This window comes from Sapajus apella, unplaced genomic scaffold (assembly GCF_009761245.1).
Source record: "Sapajus apella isolate SASKATOON/1434 unplaced genomic scaffold, GSC_monkey_1.0 scaffold44, whole genome shotgun sequence".
NCBI classification, from domain to species: domain Eukaryota; kingdom Metazoa; phylum Chordata; class Mammalia; order Primates; family Cebidae; genus Sapajus; species Sapajus apella.
Window position 1 is genome coordinate 3,829,915 of NW_022436984.1, and position 18,846 is coordinate 3,848,760.

At 41.7% G+C, this 18,846-nt stretch overlaps 1 protein-coding gene and 1 long non-coding RNA gene across 4 annotated transcripts; one reads left to right on the forward strand and one right to left on the reverse strand.

Annotated features, from left to right (window-relative positions):
* Window positions 1-357: 357 nt before the first annotated feature.
* On the reverse strand, window positions 358-2,462 carry LOC116524111. Its single transcript, XR_004257182.1, has 2 exons — window positions 1,619-2,462; window positions 358-1,371 (listed from the first exon to the last, which is right to left on the reverse strand). It is a non-coding gene; the product is annotated as an uncharacterized LOC116524111 (long non-coding RNA).
* A 1,779-nt stretch (window positions 2,463-4,241) lies between these two features.
* YPEL5 (yippee like 5) lies at window positions 4,242-18,566 on the forward strand. Of its 3 annotated transcripts, XM_032239202.1 has the most exons (4): window positions 4,277-4,392; window positions 5,584-5,879; window positions 14,969-15,133; window positions 16,667-18,566. In XM_032239202.1, the coding sequence occupies exons 3-4, from the start codon at window positions 14,993-14,995 to the stop codon at window positions 16,889-16,891; spliced, it is 366 nt and encodes a 121-aa protein (XP_032095093.1). In that variant the 5' UTR covers window positions 4,277-4,392; window positions 5,584-5,879; window positions 14,969-14,992; the 3' UTR covers window positions 16,892-18,566. The 3 variants fall into 3 exon arrangements, with proteins under 3 accessions (XP_032095092.1, XP_032095093.1, XP_032095094.1); XM_032239201.1 differs by lacking the exon at window positions 5,584-5,879 and having other exon boundaries at window positions 4,242-4,392; XM_032239203.1 differs by lacking the exons at window positions 4,277-4,392; window positions 5,584-5,879 and adding an exon at window positions 5,298-5,429.
* The last annotated feature ends 280 nt before the right edge of the window (window positions 18,567-18,846 follow it).

The window sequence follows — 18,846 nt, forward strand, 5'->3', positions numbered from 1 at the left end:
AAGACCCCATATCTAAAAAACAGTACCATTTCAATCATTTCTAGGTGTACAGTTCAGTCGCTTTAAGTATTCACATTGCGATGCAAAAGATCTCCAGAACTTTTCATCTTTGTTAAAGTGAACTAATATGGCCTGAGAAGGACTCTGTACTTATATAGTGAGTCTCTGTGGATGAAGTGCCACCTACGTTTTTAATACGTAGATAAGACTGAAAACGTAACTTGGGAGTGTGCGCCTGTAACAACGGCTGAGTCTTGGCCAATCCCAGAGGCCATACTTCAAATAGGAATACACTGTTGTGTTGAAACGGTGCTCAAATAAGGCAAACACCAACGTGTAACCAATCCAGCTGTACTGTACCTCACTTTCGATTTCTGTACATCATTTCCCTTTTTTAGTCTATAAATCTTCTTGTACCATGTGGCTGCACTGAAGTCTCTTTGAATCTGCTATGATTCTGGGAGCGAGTCATTCGTTGCTCAATTAAACTCCTTTAAATTTAATTTGGCTACAGTTTTTCTTTTAACTTAAATCTTACAAAATGGAAACTATACCCATTCAACAATAACTCATTTCACCCAGCCCCTGGCAAATACCATTTTATACTTTCTGTTTCTACAAGCCAGGAAGCAGGCCCCCACGTGATGCCAGATCTACCAGTGCCTGGATCTTGGACTTCCTAGCCTCCAAAATTATGAGAAATAAATTGTTATTTAAGCCACCAGTATAGGGCGTTTTTGTTATAGCAGCCCAAACTGAATAAGACACTTGCTAAAGGAGCTATTCTATTTATATTACCCAGAGCTCTCACAAGCTCAGGTTAAAGTAAACACACACACAGTGCAGTCCCAGGCTTAGGACAGCTGTACTCCACACAATGTTCGGGACCTGGGTTCCTCCCAGATCACTGCCCTATTGTTCCTAGATGGCATCCTGGTCCTTGTGATGCAGACATCATCCATGATACAGGCAGCAAGATGCAGGGGAAATAATGAATATGATGTCAATATAAAGCAAGTGGAAAGATAGAGGGAAGTTATTAAAAGGCTATTCGAACCGACCAGTAAGAGTTTACTGGAGTCTAAACTGGAGTGTTGGATGTGAGGGCAGATCACTTCTATGCAGGGCACAGACAAGAGAGAGATGATAAACACTTGTGGCCCTGAAGCAGGCAAGGTATTGTGGTCCATGAACAGATACAAGGGAAGTGACAGTCCCAGGCCTACAGGAATGTTTGTTGTATTTCTCTGCTGTTGAGAGGAGATACGGGACCCATTTAGGACAGAATGAGTTTCAGAATGCAGAGTGTTCTCCAGGAATAGGTGTCCCCATCAGGCTTTGAGGATTATCAGGAGAGACTTTTATCCAAACCTGCAGAAAATAGGTGACACAGGAAGATATGCTGAGACAGAGAAAATATGAGGCAGTTCATTTCCACCGGTCTTCATCTGACTCTAAATTATGAGGCAAGGCTCCCCACAGAGAGTAAGACAGGTGAGTGGAGGCCCAAATGTTTCAGGGCTTGAGGAGCAAGGAGAAGATTTACTAGGCTGTGGGAAGCACACAGAGGCAATGGGAGATTCACAGCTGATTTCACCCACTTGAAAGATGGTCTCACCTCTAAAGGAACAGCTTCAAAAACAAGAGAAAGAAAATCAGAGTAAACGAGAAGTCCATGGAAGCATCATTAGAAGGGCATTCTGGCCAGGCACAGTGGCTTATGCCTGTAATCCCAGCACTTTGGGAGGCAGGGGAGAGAGGAGTACTTGAGGCCAGGATTTCGAGACCAAGGCCAGCAACATAGCAAGATCTCATCTCTACTAAATAAATAAAAAGAAGGGTATTCTGAAAGCCTGACTCAGGGTCTGTAGTTACTAAATAGAGTCATCTGTTGGGGACACAGCAGACAATTTCAGACAGAAAGCACAGTCAGTAACCAGAATAAAGCAGCAGGGTATGTTGGTGGATATTGGTATACTCCTGTTTTTTATTTTATTTACTCAAAGAATGTCAGCGTTAGCATATGTCAAATGACAAATGAGTTTTTAATCCCAGAAACGCAAAGCTAGTTTAATGGTGGAGATGGACTACTGTAATACATATAAAAATAGAATAAGGGGAAAAAACATGGTCATTTCAAAGGACACTAAAAGATATTTAATAAAATTGTATGCCCATTCTTTATAAAAAGAAACATTACAAACTAGTAATAACTTTTATGAATTTGTCTGATACAAATAAACACTTTAAGTACCAGGTAAAACAGTGGGGACAATATTTATTTAACAATACATGTAAAGTACTTACTGTACTCTCTTTTCAAATGACTATATTCAGAAATACTTGAATATTTTATCCATGTACACAGGTGTCGATTACAACAGTATTTTTAATTCCAAAGACTAAAGGCAAGGTGCATATGAAAAAATGTTTAGTAAAACAGTAGAAAAATGTTTAGTAAAAGATGGAGAAAGCCAGGTGCGGTGGCTCGCACCTGTAATCCCAGAACTTTGGGAGGCCAGGAAGGGCAGATCACCTGAGGCCAGGAGTTTGAGACCAGCCTGGGCAACATGGTGAAACCCTGTTTCTACTAAAAACACAAAAAATTAGCCAGGCATGGTGGTAGGCACCTGTAGCCCCAACTACTTGGGAGGCTGAGGCAGGAGAATTGCTTGAACCTGCGAGGCCAATGTTGCAGCGGGCACAGATCGCACCACTGCACTCTAGCCTGGGCGACAGAGCAAGACTCCTTCTCAAAAAAAAAAAAAAAAAAAAAAAAAAAAATGGTGAACGCCTACCATGGAAAACTATGGAAACAAAGGTAAATTTGTAGATAAAATATACATCAGACATGAAAAGATGGCTATAGCACACTGTTGAGTGAAAAAAAAGCAGGTTGAAGAACAAGAAGCTCCTATGTATAATACATTCAGTTTGGGAAGAACAGAAGATACACATGAAGCTGTTAACAGAAGACAGAAGTCTCTTATCAAACGAGGCAGTATGACCTTCCTACAATAAATGCATAACTTTTAATTAATGTTAATTGAAAATAGAAACTAAAATACTGTCTAAAATGTCCTTATCTCCTGGAAAACTCACTTATCAAAAGATAACCAGTCCTTTTGCCTTTGGTGCTCAGGTTAACTTTATACGAACTGAATGAAAATACTTATGGATTTGGGGGTAAGCGGGAGTCAAGCGCTAGAATTTGCTCCGGAACTTCTCTTCCACCAAGAATGACTTTAAATATCTTGCAAACTAGCCCCAAATGTTAACCTACATTTTACATGTGAGAGGTACGCGTCATCAAATATTTTTGCTTTATCCTAAGTCAGCCAACTGAGATGTAATTACCTGGGCAACTCTAATGGAATGAGAAGCAAAACCTTCCATCTTAAGCGTTGATGAGGATTAAGGGAACAGCTGCCCTTTTCAATAAGCAAATCTCACTATCTGAGGCAGAAATTCGTCATATAGAAGACTGAATTTTTTCATCTTTTTGAGAATCATTTCCACTACCCAAAAAAAAAAAACTCAATGAATTGTAAACAAAGTCAGGCACAGTTGAAAAATCCTTTATCCACAGATTTTTTTTTTTTTTTTTTTTTTTTGGCGTGTCTATGTGCTCAGACTCGAAGGGCTAGGGGTTTGAAAGCAAAAGGTAGCCCTCTACCAGGGGTGGTCAGGGGAAACGGCCTCAAAGAAACAAATTACACGGTGCACTTTAGTTACCTAGGTAGCTGTTTGTCTAGGAAACTTGTTTTCATTTGTCATCACTGGGCCTCACTAGGTATCAGGAAGCTCGGCCCCAGCCACCACCTGGTGACGCTAATGATTCGCAGCTGCAGCAATTAGACAGGCGGAGCCTTCTCCTTTAAGAAGCTGACTCACGTGGATGCAGTGTTGTGTGCTCTCAGCTGAAAGGGGGAGGTGGGTCCTCCGTCTCACCGCATTGGCCGCCTCGGGAGAGGGGGCAGAGTTAACCTCTTTGATTGGCTGTACGAATCCGAGGTGCCAGGGGGGTCAGGGGCGGGGCGAGCTGTCGCCAGCCTGCCCTGGGTCTGCGGCTTCTGGGAGGGGTGGGCCGCGAAGCGGAGGGGTGAGGGAGTGGGGGAGGGGGAGCCAGAGAAGGGGCGGGGTCCCGCGGAAAAGGCCGGGAGCCGAGGCGAGGGGCGGGGCCTAGAAATGAAGAGTGTTCCGGGCCAACCGGGAGAGCCAATTGCAGGAGGGGCGGAGCCACGCCGGGTGACTGACGTTGAGACCCAACCAGGGAGAGGCGGGGCCAAGGCCGGGGCCTGACTAAACCTGGAGACTCTGGTGGCGGAGGGGCTTCAAACCAGCTGAGGAGCGAGGAGCCGCTGGCAGCCGCGGATCTCGCCGCCGCTCAGGGTGAGTCCCGCGGGAGGGGCTGGGCTCGGGGCCGGGGGCGCTGAGGAGCCCGTCCAGGTTGGGCGGCTTCGAGGCGCTCGGGATCGGCCCAGGGCAGGGGGCCCAGGCAGGAAGTGCCTCTTCCTCGCCGCGCTTCTCCCGGGGTCCCGGCGCGGCCGCCTCCGGCCCCTCAGGGTGGGCCCCGGCACCGGGACCGCAGGCGGAAGCCCGGGGCTGTCTGCTCTTTGTGAGGCCTGGCGCGGCGGCCGCAGTCGGCCCGCCCCCGCCCCGCAGCCGGGAGACCGCAGCGACAACAGCCGCGACCCCTCCGCGCGGAGCCCGCGTCCTCGCCCCGCTTCCCGGCCGCGCCCTCCGAGGCCCGCCGCCGAGGCCCACTGCGCCCCCTGGGCGGACCGTTTGGCCGCGACCCCCAACCCTCAGCGCCGCGGCCGCCCTGCCCCCACCCGCCGCAGCGTCGGGGGCGCGCCCGGTCTCCGCCCGCAGGGTCGCCCGGGCCCCGCCCCGAAGCCGAGTCGGAACTTGACCGAGTTGTTTGGGCTGCGATGACCGCCCGGCGTGAACTATCTTGAGCAGGGCCCACGCCCGGCCCCAGCGGCCCAGCCCCCGGGCGGGGGCGGCGTCTCCCTTTTGGCCCCAGAGTATGAACGTCCGCCTGCCCCGCCCTCCTGCCCGGAGGACCCGAGGCTGACCGCGCGGGGTGACAGTTGGGCAGCCCGCCGGGTGTCGGACCATGGGAGGCCGCTGGCCGCCGGCTCAGCTGTTTCCTGCTGGTGTTTGTTGTGGCGAGGGAGGCCCCGCCGCCGCCCCCGCGCTCCGCCGCCCCGGGTCCTCCCGATTGGCCGGCAGGCGTCACGAGGCCGCCATCAGCTGGGCGAGCGGGGGCGCTCGCGGGTACAACAGCGGCTGCCGGCCAAGCCCACCCGGGGGTCGCCCGGGCAGACCCAGCTTTGCCGACTTCGGGCCGCGGCCTGCCCCCTGCTCGCTGTTGGGAGGGTGGGCGTGCCCTTGCAACTCCTCTCCGGTACCCTCCTCTGCAGGTAGGTGGGGACAAATGAGTGTCGGGATCAACGGGAGTGGGAAACTGAAATACTACAAAGATCTGTTTAATCCTGACACCAACTAATCTCCCTTTTAAGGGAGAGTCTGGGACGCTGTACAGCTCATTTATTTTTAAACTTTTTCTGTTTACAGAGATCTGTTGATAATCTGAGGATTTTTATTCCACGTCTTCTTGACAGATGGAAACCCTGAAGTAACCTCGGGCTAACCTTGTGTTTTTGGAAAATTAGTAGACTGGGTGGTGAAGAAACTGGGAGTAGTAGGATATTAGCTAACTTTGCATAGCCACATATACAGCGGGCAGCTGCATTCTACCAAAGAGGAACTAGAAGGCAGGTAGTATTTCCGGGGTACATATTCGTGCCATCTGTGAAGTGCCTTGATGGATTCGTTTCCTGAAAGTTTATCGCATACTTGTACTGGGTTAGGTAAGAAGTAAATTACAAAGAATTTAGAATAGTTTCTCTAGAAGCTTACAATTTAATCAGAAGTTATGGACAAATGCAATCGAGCAACAATACAAAGTTAAATATTTAGTAAGTTGTGAGATGTTACAAGAATTCGAGAAATCAGTAGAAGTAGAAAGCATTCTGAAATGGATTGGTGTTGATCTAGCAAATGAGGAAGAGGCTTTGGGTTGCTTTTGGGCAGATGGGGGCCTAGAAGAAAAAGCAGACCTAGAGGAATTTGGCACACAAAATATTTCCCACATAGTCCCCTTATCTCTCGGTATGTATTGGAGCACCAGGTAGAATGTAGGCTTATTAAAAGGAACTGTTTCTCTTTTTTTTTTTTTTTTTTGAGACAGAGTCTTGCTCTGTCACCAGGCTTGAGTGCAGTGGCAAGAGCTCACTGCAACCTCCGTCTCCTGGGTTCAAGCGATTCTTCTACCTCAGCCTCCCGAGTAGCTGAGACTACAGGTGTGCGCCAACACCCCCAGCTAATTCTATTTTATTTTATTTTTTTAAGTAGAGACGGAGTTTCACCATGTTGGCCAGGATGGTCTGGATCTCTTGACCTCGTGATCTGCCAGCCTCAGCCTCCCAAAGTGCTAGAATTACAGGCATGAGCCAATGTGCCCAGCCAACTGTTTATTTTACTACACCCTCACCCAGCCCAGTGTCCTGTACAGACCTTTTTTACATTTTATCTCTAGCAATCATCTTCTAGGAAAGGGGCATGATGAAATGTGCTCAAGTTATTTAACTCTAAACCAGAAAACTAAGAAAATTGAATTTTAACAGTCACTTTTCTAAACAAGGTTAGTAAAATATATGTGGCTTGGAAAATAATGTTACCTGGTTGGATCATTGCAAACTTTTCTCTAGACTAATTTCCCTTTTGTGTTCTCTGTTGAAGTAGTGGGAAAAATAAACAGGTTTAGAAACAATAAAGTGAAAGGAAATAAGGCCAAAAATTATGAAAAGAAGAAATTAAACCAGCTACTACCCTCCGAAAAACAGTCCATGAGACATGAAGATAGTCCTAGGTATGTTGGTGCCCAAAATATCATTTGAGGTTTAATCGTGAATGCCTATCTAGATTAATATCGGTTTTAAGGTGATCCTGTGTATTATGTCAGTGTTATGCAGGAACTGAACCTTAGCTAGACATGAATTTGCTACTTGACACTTGAGTCAGGAAGCCAAGACAGTTAACTTACATTTCAGTCTATCTAGTTAGAGGCTTTTGGTATTGCATCCAACAAACAAGAGATCATGAAATTGTCTTGCCAGGGTTTTGGGGAAATAACCAACTCATTATGCACTAACACACTGGCTTCCTGAGTTAAATGACTAGTCTATTTTCTAATAATTAAATATAAGTATTACTGAAATATAGTGAACTTGGAAGTCATCTAACAAAACAAGAAAAAATAAGGCATTATTGAGGGAGAGAACAAAAACATATCCTTAAAACTTACTGCAAATAAATACCTGATTCCACAACCAGGACATCATTTGACACAGCAAAGTAAATTGGTCAGGTAATACAAGAAGATAGCAGAGATTGCTTGTGTCACTGAAAACTTGGCTTGTTACATATTTTGCACAAAAATTGGAAAGTTGTTTATATGGATCAAACTGCTTTCCCATGTAGATTTTCTAATAGCATTTAGTCACAACTCAGTATAAAAAGTTGGATGAAATTACAGTAGCAGTAAGTGTTTATTATAGTAATCAACCCAGCACCCTTGAAAGTTATTTGGATTTTTATCCTTTGTTTTGGTGAGGGAGGAGATTAAAAATGAGATATGAAAGCTTGCTTCCACCAGATTCCTTTTTAGCAGAATCATTGCAAAACAAAACCACCTCTGCTAGGGGCAGGTTCCTTTAACCCTTTCTGCACTAGATGCCTACATACCCTGTTCCCTGCAGCAGAGTCTTTGTACCTTGTCTTTGTCCTATCTTCTGGTGCAATGGAAAACTCACTGTGGTCTCTCCAACACTGGGAATCTGGTGGAGTGTGTAGTCTATGGAAATGCCCTGAGGGGATGGTTTCCATTTCTAAGGAAAAGTATATCTGTGAACTGGGTGTTTTTCCATCAGAAGGTCCTATGAGATGCAAATAGATACCTACCCTCCCTGGTATTTTAAGGGCTGGGAAGTGGTGCCTCCCTTGGCTAATTCCACTTGCTAGGGTTTAAAACAAACTGGATTATTAATTATAGGGATGGCAAGTAACTATTTTAAGACCTAGAACCATGACATGCTTCAGAAGGTTTCTAACTTTCCTCCAGCTTCCAATTTCTATCATCTGGTTGCTTAGCTTTAGCATAATTAACAGAAAGTAAAGCCAGTTAATTGCTACCGTTTCATATCCTTTCTGAACCATGCTTTTCTTATCTGTGGCAAGTTGGGATGGCGAATGTTGAAAAAGGTAATCTAATTTTACTGACCTTTATTGAGCATTCACTGTGTGCTATGCACCGTTCTCAGAATATAGTTTCTCCAGTTAATTTCTCGTAACTCAGAAATGGTTGCTGCTCTTTCCATTTTACAGATGAAACAGGAGAGGACAACTCACCCAGTGTTTCCAAAGCTATTAAAGGGGAAGCTGAGATTTGAACCCAGGAGTCTCCAGAGTTCAAGTATCTCAGCTCCACAATTTAAGTCCTGCAGGTGGAGAGAGGAGACAGCAGCTGGTAGTTGTTACCTGTTTTTATAATCTTTATTAGAGTTGATCTTCAACATGCTGAACTAGTTAGAGAAAGTTAAGGATTTTAGTTAGAAAATCCGTAAAGAAAAGGGGAATGGGATTAAACTGATCTTTTCAATACTCCTGTTGAGCCTTAAACCCAAATGCCAGCCAAGTTTCCATTTTTTTCTGAGAAAGACTGCTTTCTAAATGCAAAGCTCTTTCCCTGTCAGAATGTGTCTGTAAGTAGGGAAAAAGTTTTTTTGGTAAAGAGTCAGGTAAGAAATACTTAAAACTTTGCAAGCCAGAAGGTTTCTGTAGCAGCTCTTCATACCTCTCCATTGTAATGTGGAAGGAGTTAAGTGTAAACAAGTGGGTGTGGCTGTGTTCCTAAAAACTTTCACTCTGTTAGTGTGAATGTTATATAATCATGTCAGAAAATATTCTCCCCCCAAGCCACCCCCAACCATTTAAAAGTACAAAATTCATTCTCAGCTTGTAGGCAGTACAAAAACAGGTGGAGAGCTGAGATGACCCACAGCCTTAGTTTGATGACCCCTACTTTTAAGGATAACAATTAGCAATGAGCTAGACAAGTGAACAGATAACTGTGTTTCTTGTTTGTTAATGTATGTGTAAAATAAACCAATAGTCTTTCTAGAAAATTGTTTTATTGATGTGGAAGCAAACTAGGAAATTATATAGTCCATCTTATCCATTGCAGTTTAAAACAATGCATTCCTGGAGATTCTAACAGATTTCTGAAGAGAATTATCTTTTTTCCCCCTCTTAGATTATGTAATTTAAAAATGTGTAATACAGGCCGGGCGCGGTGGCTCAAGCCTGTAATCCCAGCACTTTGGGAGGCCAAGGCGGGTGGATCACGAGGTTAAGAGATCGAGACCATCCTGGTCAACATGGTGAAACCCCGTCTCTACTAAAAATACAAAAAATTAGCTGGGCATGGTGGCGTGTGCCTGTAATCCCAGCTACTCAGGAGGCTGAGGCAGGAGAATTGCCTGAACCCAGGAGGCGGAGGTTGCGGTGAGCCGAGATCGCGCCATTGCACTCCAGCCTGGGTAACAAGAGCGAAACTCCGTCTCAAAAAAAAAAAAAAAAAAAAAAAAAAATGTGTAATGCAGCAGAGGTCCTAAAATGTTAATATTTCACCAAAATAAAAATTGGAAGTTCTGGATAACTAAATATGCTATTTGAGAGAGAGAGGAAATTGAAAATAATACTGAAATATGATCAATGAAATCATCTCTAAATTTCACTTATATTTTTCTGTTTTTATCTCAGCCCCTCACTGTTTCAGGTGATTTCAAACTAAGAATAGGCTTTCAGGTAACAATCAAGCTTGGGACTTTTCTTATTCAACCTTCTTAGGATTTTTATAACGTGGAACTACAAAAGGATAATACCAAAGAGGCCTTATTTATAACATTAAACAGTAGGAAACATCTTACATAAAACTCAGTGATGAGTGTAGCTCTGGTTTCAGCTATAAACTTGAACTTCAGCACTGATGGCTACCAAAGCATGCGTGTTACTACTAAAGGACACAGTAAGGTGCCCCCAGAGTCAACACCAAACACTAGCTGTCTGTGAAAGCAGCTCACTCTTAAGATGTTTTAGAAATATGTGACTGAAGAGATCTGGGATTACTCTTAAGTCCAAGCAAGGTGATTAGCATACCTGGGAAATATTTTGAATATAAAAGCAATCATAGAAAACCGATCAGTGGTTGCCGGGGGCTGGGAGTTGGAGAAGATATTGCTTGCAGGCTGGTGTGTGGGAATTTTTGAGGGGCTGATGGAAGCGTTCTAAAGCCAGTTGGTGTTGATGGTGGCACAGTTTTATAAATTTACTAGAAATCATTGAATTGTATACTTACAGTGAGTAAACTTTGTCATGTAGAGTATTCCTTAATAAAGCTATTTTTTTTTCTGTTTTTAAAATAATCAGCAATTTTCTGTCAGAAAAAAAGTTACAAAATTTATAAAGGAGCAGTCTCTGAGCTTTTAGAAAGGGGTGGCACATGCCTTTGACCATATTTTTGTAGCTCTGTGTAGCAGAAATGAAGTGGCAGGTATGAATGTAGGTTGGGTTTAACAGTATACACTCCTTGACCCTGAAAGTTTTATCCAGATGTGAGGAGAGTTTGATTGTAAGATGATGAGGGGAGGGAGAAAGACTTCCAAAAGTGATTTTGGAAGTTCTGCTAATTTTGCAGTTTTTTAAATAAATTACCAGGGTTTCTAGTATAGGAGAGTTTGTCGTTACAGTTGGCAACAACCAAGACAGGGAATACAGGAGGAACAGCATAGAGGCAAGGGGCTGATGGTAGACCCTGAGGAAGAGAGTAAACCTGACAGCCCTCTAATCACTAAAGAGAGAATAGAATGCAGTGGCTTGGCCACTCTGGAAAGTCACAGTCTCTTTCATCTATAAAAGTGGGGTAATAAGTACCTACTTTAAAAATGGTCAAAATTATAAATGTGGTATGTAAGTACCAAGTACAGTGTTCCATACAGCATAGACACTAAATAATTATTAGGTCTAATGCAGAGTTCAATATGTTATTCAGGTCCAGAGAAGCCTGATTGAAGCGTTATATCTTAGCTTTTTAATGACTGCCCTCCTTAAGTAATAAAGTGGCTGTCAGTTCATGCCGGCTGCTCTAACAGGATACTGTAGACTGGATGGCTTACAAACAACAAATTTATTTCTCCCAGCTTTGGAGGCCAGAAGTCCAAGATAAGATTCAGTGTCTGTTGATGGTACCTTTTAGCTTTGTCCTCACATGATGGAAAGGAGCAAGGCAGCTCTCTGGGACCCTTTTATAAGGACAATAATTCTGTTTTTGAGGACTCTGTGCTCATGACCTAATCACCTGGTAATATCACATATTAATTGGGAGGGGTACACAAACATTGAAACCATAGCAGTGGCATTTTAATGGATATCAGTCTCTTGAGAGTGAATAGTGACAGCTTTAGGTTGAGTTTCTAACCCTGCAAAGGCCAGGGCTACCTACTGGAGCCTAAGGACCATGCAGAGGTTTTTCTGCTTCCTGAAGACCTTTGACAGCAAGTGATGTTTTGCTTGCTTCTGCTAGATTATGTGGCATTTTAACTTACCTTTCTTGGCAAACATAAACTACATTTTACAGTTCTATATATATATAGTTCTCTATAAATGGCAACCACAACTAGGAATAGTGTAACATAAGGTTTTGCTCAGATATTTTTGGTCTTGGTAATGAATCATATTGAATCCAGTAAAAATACTTGGGTAAAGACAAAAAATAGATGGAATCAGGGAAAAGAAGGCATGTTAACTTTATTTACCCTCAGTAGGAAATGATCACAGTAGTTTTTAGCCAAAGCTAAAATGATATAGGCATAAGGTATAGGGAGAGTTCATTTCCAAGTCCAGTGCATTTACTACAACAGTTTGGTTTCACAGTGGTCATTGTAGAAACAGCTAGTTACTCTCCATTATGGTTGAAATAAATTACAACATGAATATTGTATTTAAAAGTCTTAAGGGAAATTGGCTTTAAAATAATGAGTCCCAAAGGCCCTAGCTGCTGGAGGTTACAAATGACTGCACAAATACTAGGCTTCAAAGACATATAGAATCTGAGGCCTATACCTGCTGAGACTCCAAAACCTTGCCATTAATTCCCTTCTGTTAATGATCAAGATTCAGAAACATGACCAAACTTAACTGCTCACAGGTTTGTTGAATGTTTTATTTATATCAGGAGTTATAAATTCAAATATTGGTACAAGGACCAAACAGGTGAACTAATTGTGTGAAACAGAGTGGAAACTGAGCAAATAAAATGGCCTGGTGGGAGTTAGGGGGTGCAGCTCAGTTGTAATCTGTTGTTACCATAGGAGAGTATGTGTTCTCCCAATTGTTAAAAAGAAATCCAAACTATGGGCTCTTTAATGAGACCTTCCAAATTTTAAGTGTCGTTTCAACTTTTTAAGATGAAGATTAAAAACTACGTGACCCAAATAATACAGACATGTCCACGTACATTTTTTTTTTTTTTTTTTTTTTTTTTTTTTTTTTTTTGATTTATATTTTTTTTTGCTCTTGTTACCCAGGCTGGAGTGCAATGGCGCAGTCTCGGCTCACCGCAACCTCCGCCTCCTGGGTTCAGGCAATTCTCCTGCCTCAGCCTCCTGAGTAGCTGGGATTACAGGCACGCGTCACCATGCCCAGCTAATTTTTTGTATTTTTAGTAGAGACGGGGTTTCACCGTGTTGACCAGGATGGTCTCGATCTCTTGACCTCGTGATCCACCCGCCTCGGCCTCCCAAAGTGCTGGGATTACAGGCTTGAGCCACTGCGCCCGGCCGTACATTTTTTAAGGAAGGGCTTTTTTATCTGTTGACTGCTGTATTCCTGGGCTACCAAATGAATTCACCCTGTAGGCCTCGAATTTGCACCTTCTGACTTATATGTAAATAAATAATAAATGTTGTATTCTCTTTTCTTTTTTGAGAAAGAGTCTCACTCTGTCGCCAGGCTAGAGTGCAATGGCACGATCTTGGCTCACTGTAACCTCTGCCTCTTGGTTCAAGCCATTCTGCTTCAGGCTCCCAAGTAGCTGGGACTATAGGCATGTGCCACCATGCCCGGCTAATTTTTACATTTTTTGTTAAGAAGGGGTTTCACCATCTTAGCCAGGCTGGTCTTGAACTCCTGACCCCAGGTTGTCCGCCCACTTTGGTCTCCCAGAGTGCTGGGATTACAGGCGTGAGCCACAGTGCCTGGCCAAGTATTGTATTCTTAATCATCTGTAAAAAAATAATGCAGTAATCTTAAAGACTGAAATAAGGCAATATGTGTTTCCTTTTGTTGTCATTTTATAGAAATATATCAGAAAGTTAAATATTATACCTTAAATCTGTTTTTTAGTGCACGGTTTATTCGTTGTGACTCTTGTTAATATGCTGGTTTTCCTTTTACTAGCTGCACATTGTAATTATATTCACCATTTGTTTTTTATTCCCTATTAAACTTTCATAATGTTTAAGGGGAGTCATAATGATTTTTGTGATGACATTAGGACTGCCTAATGGCTGGGGAAGTTCATAGATGTAGAAGGAATGGAATTTCCTTCTAAATTTGTAATGGAATTTCCCCGATCTTAAGACAACAGTAGATTCTCATTACAAACATGACAAACATGCATTCTGGAGGTTTTTGTTTCCACAGTGGCAGTTATATAGGCTCTGCATGCCATTGGAAAGATGTATAATAAATATTTAAAACACAGGAGCTGATAACTATACCCAAGAATAAATTATTTTTTAAATGAAAACTGTGGTGTATTCTTGACTACCTCTAGTTCTTTAAAAATACTTACTGTTTAGGAGAATTAGCTGTAATGAATTTAAGAAGTTGCATATAGCAACTCCCCTAACTTGAAATACTAAAGCATTAGTCTAGTTTCAGACACGTTTTAAATTTACGTCTTTTCAGTGTTTCAGCGATTCTGCGATTTACTGAATCAGTAAGATTTCTTAAAGATAAGCAAGTTAATGTATGGGAAGGCTTTTCTTTCCCTTATTCTGTTGTCATTGCCTTAGCCTTATGCCAGCGTGGACCATCTTGGAGGCAGTGTAGGATCATGGAAGAACTTCGAGTTAGACGAATTGCATCCTGTACTTTTCTGTAGTTAACAGCTTTGTAACCTTTGACCAGTTAACCTTTTTAGACTTGACTTGGATGATCTATGAAGAGGTCGTAACCACCTCACAGAGTTCTTATGACAGTTTTGAAATGAGCACCTAGTAATAGTGCTCCCTAGACGTTGACTTAAAGTTAGTAATCACCTCTGTATAGTTGTAACTGCACCTGGTGACCACACACTTACCCCATGTTTTCAAACCAGACTACTCTCTTGTTTTCTAATTGCCCCTTTTTCTACTCTTATCCCAATGAAAATCTCTCAATTCTTTTCTCAAATTATATATGCTCAGGACATATACTTAACATTTATGTTAAACCCTTTTCTTCCTCTCTACCAGTGCTTTACATTCGTTTTCTGAAATTCCACTTTTCATTTTCTTTTTCCACACCAGCCATAAGAGACCATTCTTTGGCCTTGGCTAATATGTTTACTTCCTTGGCTCACTGCTTTTAGAATCTTCTTAGCTTAGGTATACCTCTTTATTTGTTCAGTGTGTGAACTTTGGATCTTTTTGTTCAGGATCAGCTATTTCACATATCGAGTACTACAAAGCAGAGATTACATAAATATATATATATATAAATGGTACTCTATGACACCCCCAAGTAGGTACTGATGTGTATTATAATGCATTTGTTTTCCTTTTCTATTTGTTCTTAGGTTTTTAGAACTTCAGCCATAAAAATGGGCAGAATTTTCCTTGATCATATCGGTGGTACCCGTCTGTTTTCTTGTGCAAACTGTGATACGATCCTGACCAACCGCTCAGAACTCATCTCCACTCGTTTCACAGGTGCCACTGGCAGAGCATTTCTTTTTAACAAGGTTAGTAAGAAAAAGTTTAATTCCTAAGTGGCATCATTGGCTATATTTAACAGCAACACCAGAACACCCCTCAGAGTTTAGAGATACTGGGAAGAGTCAGAATGAGAGCTGAAATCTACAGAAATGATTGTTCCCTAGCTTGTCTTTGAATGGGACCTTAGGAACGTGTTACTAGGATGTGATTTTTAACCTTGGAAGTTTGAAGAAATATAAGAAGCGTGGTCTCTGTTGCCTTAGGAAATGTTCAGTGTAAGAATTTGGTAGTGACTTCATCAGAGACTATAGAAGGAAGGGTTCAAGATACCCACCTCCCTTCTCTACATGTCACTGATTTATCCATATAGGGAGATAGTGGCCATTAAACTATTATAACTTGACAGCAGATAAGGATCATCTAACCAACTTTTCTTGCTCTAATTCATGCTTAGCAATCATTCTTCCAATTCTGATTTGATTTATTACATGCATTTGCTGACTGGAAGAGTGTTTTTCTTATTTGCACGTATGTACCCAGTCTGCCTGTCTCTCCCATTTCTAGCTTGCCTTAAAATTGGATGCTGTGATTCTGCTTCCTGGAATCTAGTGTATAATAGAAAAGTTGAACTTCCAAGTATTTTAGGCTAAGGAACATAGCTAGTCTAGGGTGCTGTTCTTAGAAGATCAGATGAACTTCCCCAGTGGACACTTCTCTGTTCCAGGTGGAAAGCAGCTTTTCTCAGGGAACTGATGGAGCATATTCTTTGACCTTTGTTTAGATGCAGAGGAGGGCACACTGCAGCGGGACAGCTGCCTGCTTTTGTAAATGTAATGAAACACAGCTATGCATGTGCGTTATGTATTGTCTGTGGTTGCTTTCATGCTACAGTGCCAGAGTTAAATAGTTGCAACAAAGACCACATAGCCCTCAAAGCCAGAAATATGTACTATCTGGCCCTTTACAGAAAAGGAAAGTGTAGAAGATTGTTGGGTATTCAGAATCAGTGGAAATTCTTCACAGACTGTCTCAGACCCACTTCACTGTGTCCATTGTCTTTGAACTCACTTTAAAGCTATGCATTGCATATGTGTGGTCTGTAGTAAGCATAATCTGTCCCAGTTTGTTTATCAGAAACAAACTGACAGACTGTTTTATGGAATAACTATGGTGCACCAGGTTCTTTTACATTGTATTATTTGCACTCATCATTGAATAATGAATTACTACAATTGGACCCAAACCTAACATTTTATGGCTCCGGTTCCAGGACTCTTTCTTACCTTCAACACAGAAATGTAACTAGTTTGTTTAAATACTGTGACTTAGGCTAGTACAGTAATGTATGATCACATTAGATGTCTAGTGTAGTGCAATTTCCAGATGTCTGCCTGTCCCAGCAGCTTCTGTAGATAAGTGTTGGGTATTATACGTTTGACTAAAGTAACAACTTCTCTCTCCTTTTCTGAAGTTGCTTTGCATTAACCATAATATTTTGTACTCACTTGGCAAATAACTTATATGCCTTTGCAATTTTGTTTTTGCTTGTCCTTTCTTAGGTAGTTAACCTGCAGTACAGTGAAGTTCAAGATCGGGTCATGCTCACTGGCCGCCACATGGTTCGAGATGTGAGCTGCAAAAACTGCAATAGCAAACTGGGATGGATCTATGAATTTGCGACTGAAGACAGCCAGCGATATAAGGAAGGCCGCGTGATCCTGGAACGTGCTCTAGTTCGAGAAAGTGAGGGCTTTGAGGAGCATGTACCATCTGATAACTCTTGAAGAAACAGAGATAAATCCATCTTTTCCCAGGTCTCCTTCACTGAAAACAAAAATCTACTTACATACACTGTCACCTTAGCATCAGAGTCGGATTCATGAACTGCGGAACAAGAGGTTGTGAGAATCTAAGATGGAACCTTTCTTTTTTTTTTTTTAATTTTGTATTTTCCATCCAACAGCAGTGTGTAGACAGAATATTATGCAGATGCTGTTAATTTTTTACCCTATGTTTACATCTTGAGGCAGAATCTGTCTGCAGCTATGTGGTGGGCTATGTAAGGAAAAAAGTCTGGGCTGTTAGAGTGAAAAAGCATGTTTTATGTAAATTTTGAAAGGATTAAAATGTTAGGAGTATGGTTTTTAAACTTGGACTTCATTTTAAACTTTTTTTTTTTTTTAAACCCAGTTATTTCACTTGATTTGCTAGCTTCAGAGAAAAGATCCGAATCTGTGCCCAGCGCTAAAGGCTCAGTGTTAGCATGGCTTGTGCTGGCCGGTGTGCCATATTCTTGTTGGAGATGAACCGTAGCACCAGAGCCCATTCTTTGTCAGTCTTGACCCAAAAATGTCACCATTCCTAGTTATTTGTCACCACATAATTGATATTGATTGGAAACTTTTTCTGAGACGGGACAGAACTGCTGCGTTGTCTTTCCATGTAACTTAAGCATAGTAATATAAATAAAGTAATAGTTGGATGTTTTTGGTCCTGTGTTGCTTTTACAAACACCTTATAAAAGAGGAGAGTATTTGAAAAGCAATTTTCATAGTTGTAAAGTGTTTCTTTTCATCTCTTAAGCTAAATTGACCATGCATATAATATTCTTTGTTTAAATGAAAGCATACTGTTTAAACCTTCAGTATTGCATTTAGAAACAGTTGAACAGAATGTCAGTGTGCATTCATGCAGAAAAAATTTAACCTGCATCTGTTATAGAAAAGGGGGAAATGAAGCAACTTATCTAAAAATACTGCTTTACAAAGCATTTCAGCCTTTTCCCCTCAGTTTTGCATTGATTTTTGACAAGTCTGTAGAGCCTAATAGTTTCCATCAAAGGCCTAGATCTCTTGTTAGCATGTTTTTCAGCGCTCTTCCCTCCGAAGTTCAGCTATTGAAATCACAGCTGTACTTGGTACCCTCAAATGGAAAGGGATCAAGTTTGACTTGGTGTTATTTTAGCCCCAAATTTATGACATTACAAAGTATTAAAATATAAATGTTTCTTTATCCAAACTACTTCTAGATATTCTAGTATTTGCTTCTGATGGAATTAAATGACAGTGAAACTGGTTAATTATTTGAGTGAATGAATGGATGTTTTGCATGCTCAATTTCTAGATCCTTTGTCTAGAAAGGAAATTTGCCTCAGTTGAATTAGTGAAATATTTCTGTTGTTGATACTGGAAGTGACTTCTGAGTACAGTTAATTTCCTCTTATTTGCCACTGGGCTCTTGGTTAGAAGCATAGGTAACAGATTAAGTAGGTATGATACTGCATTTGAAATAAGTGGACATAAACTCTATCCCTTCTCCACCATGGACTCAATCTAAGAACAGCATTCATTCCCATTCATTTCCATACTGGCTTTTGATTATATGCAGATTCCTAGTAGCATGCCTTACCTACAGCACTATGTGCATTTGCTGTCACAATAAAGTATATTTTGTCTTGCATTGGTGCAGTACTGCTGCTTATTTTTCACTGTTGTTCTGTAGTTAATTTTTATCTGACTACATGGTATCTTTGAGTAGCTGTAGCTTTCTTCAGTTGGCAATGATAGTGACATTCTGACTTGATTAACTGCCTAATTCATGCATGAAGACATTTACTTTGCCAATATTGAGATCATTTTGCCTTAGATACCATTAACTATAGTTCAGTATATATAAACAAAAAAAACATATCACTAGGTTAACTTTTAGGCGATTGGCAGGTACCAGCAACAAACTCCTC

Excerpts from the sequence above, each read along its gene's own strand:
- YPEL5 (XM_032239201.1), top strand. The coding sequence starts at position 14,993 with ATGGGCAGAATTTTCCTTGATCATATCGGTGGTACCCGTCTGTTTTCT. Across the intron at positions 15,134-16,666 it reads GAGCATTTCTTTTTAACAAG|GTAGTTAACCTGCAGTACAG; the intron begins GTTAGTAAGAAA and ends GTCCTTTCTTAG.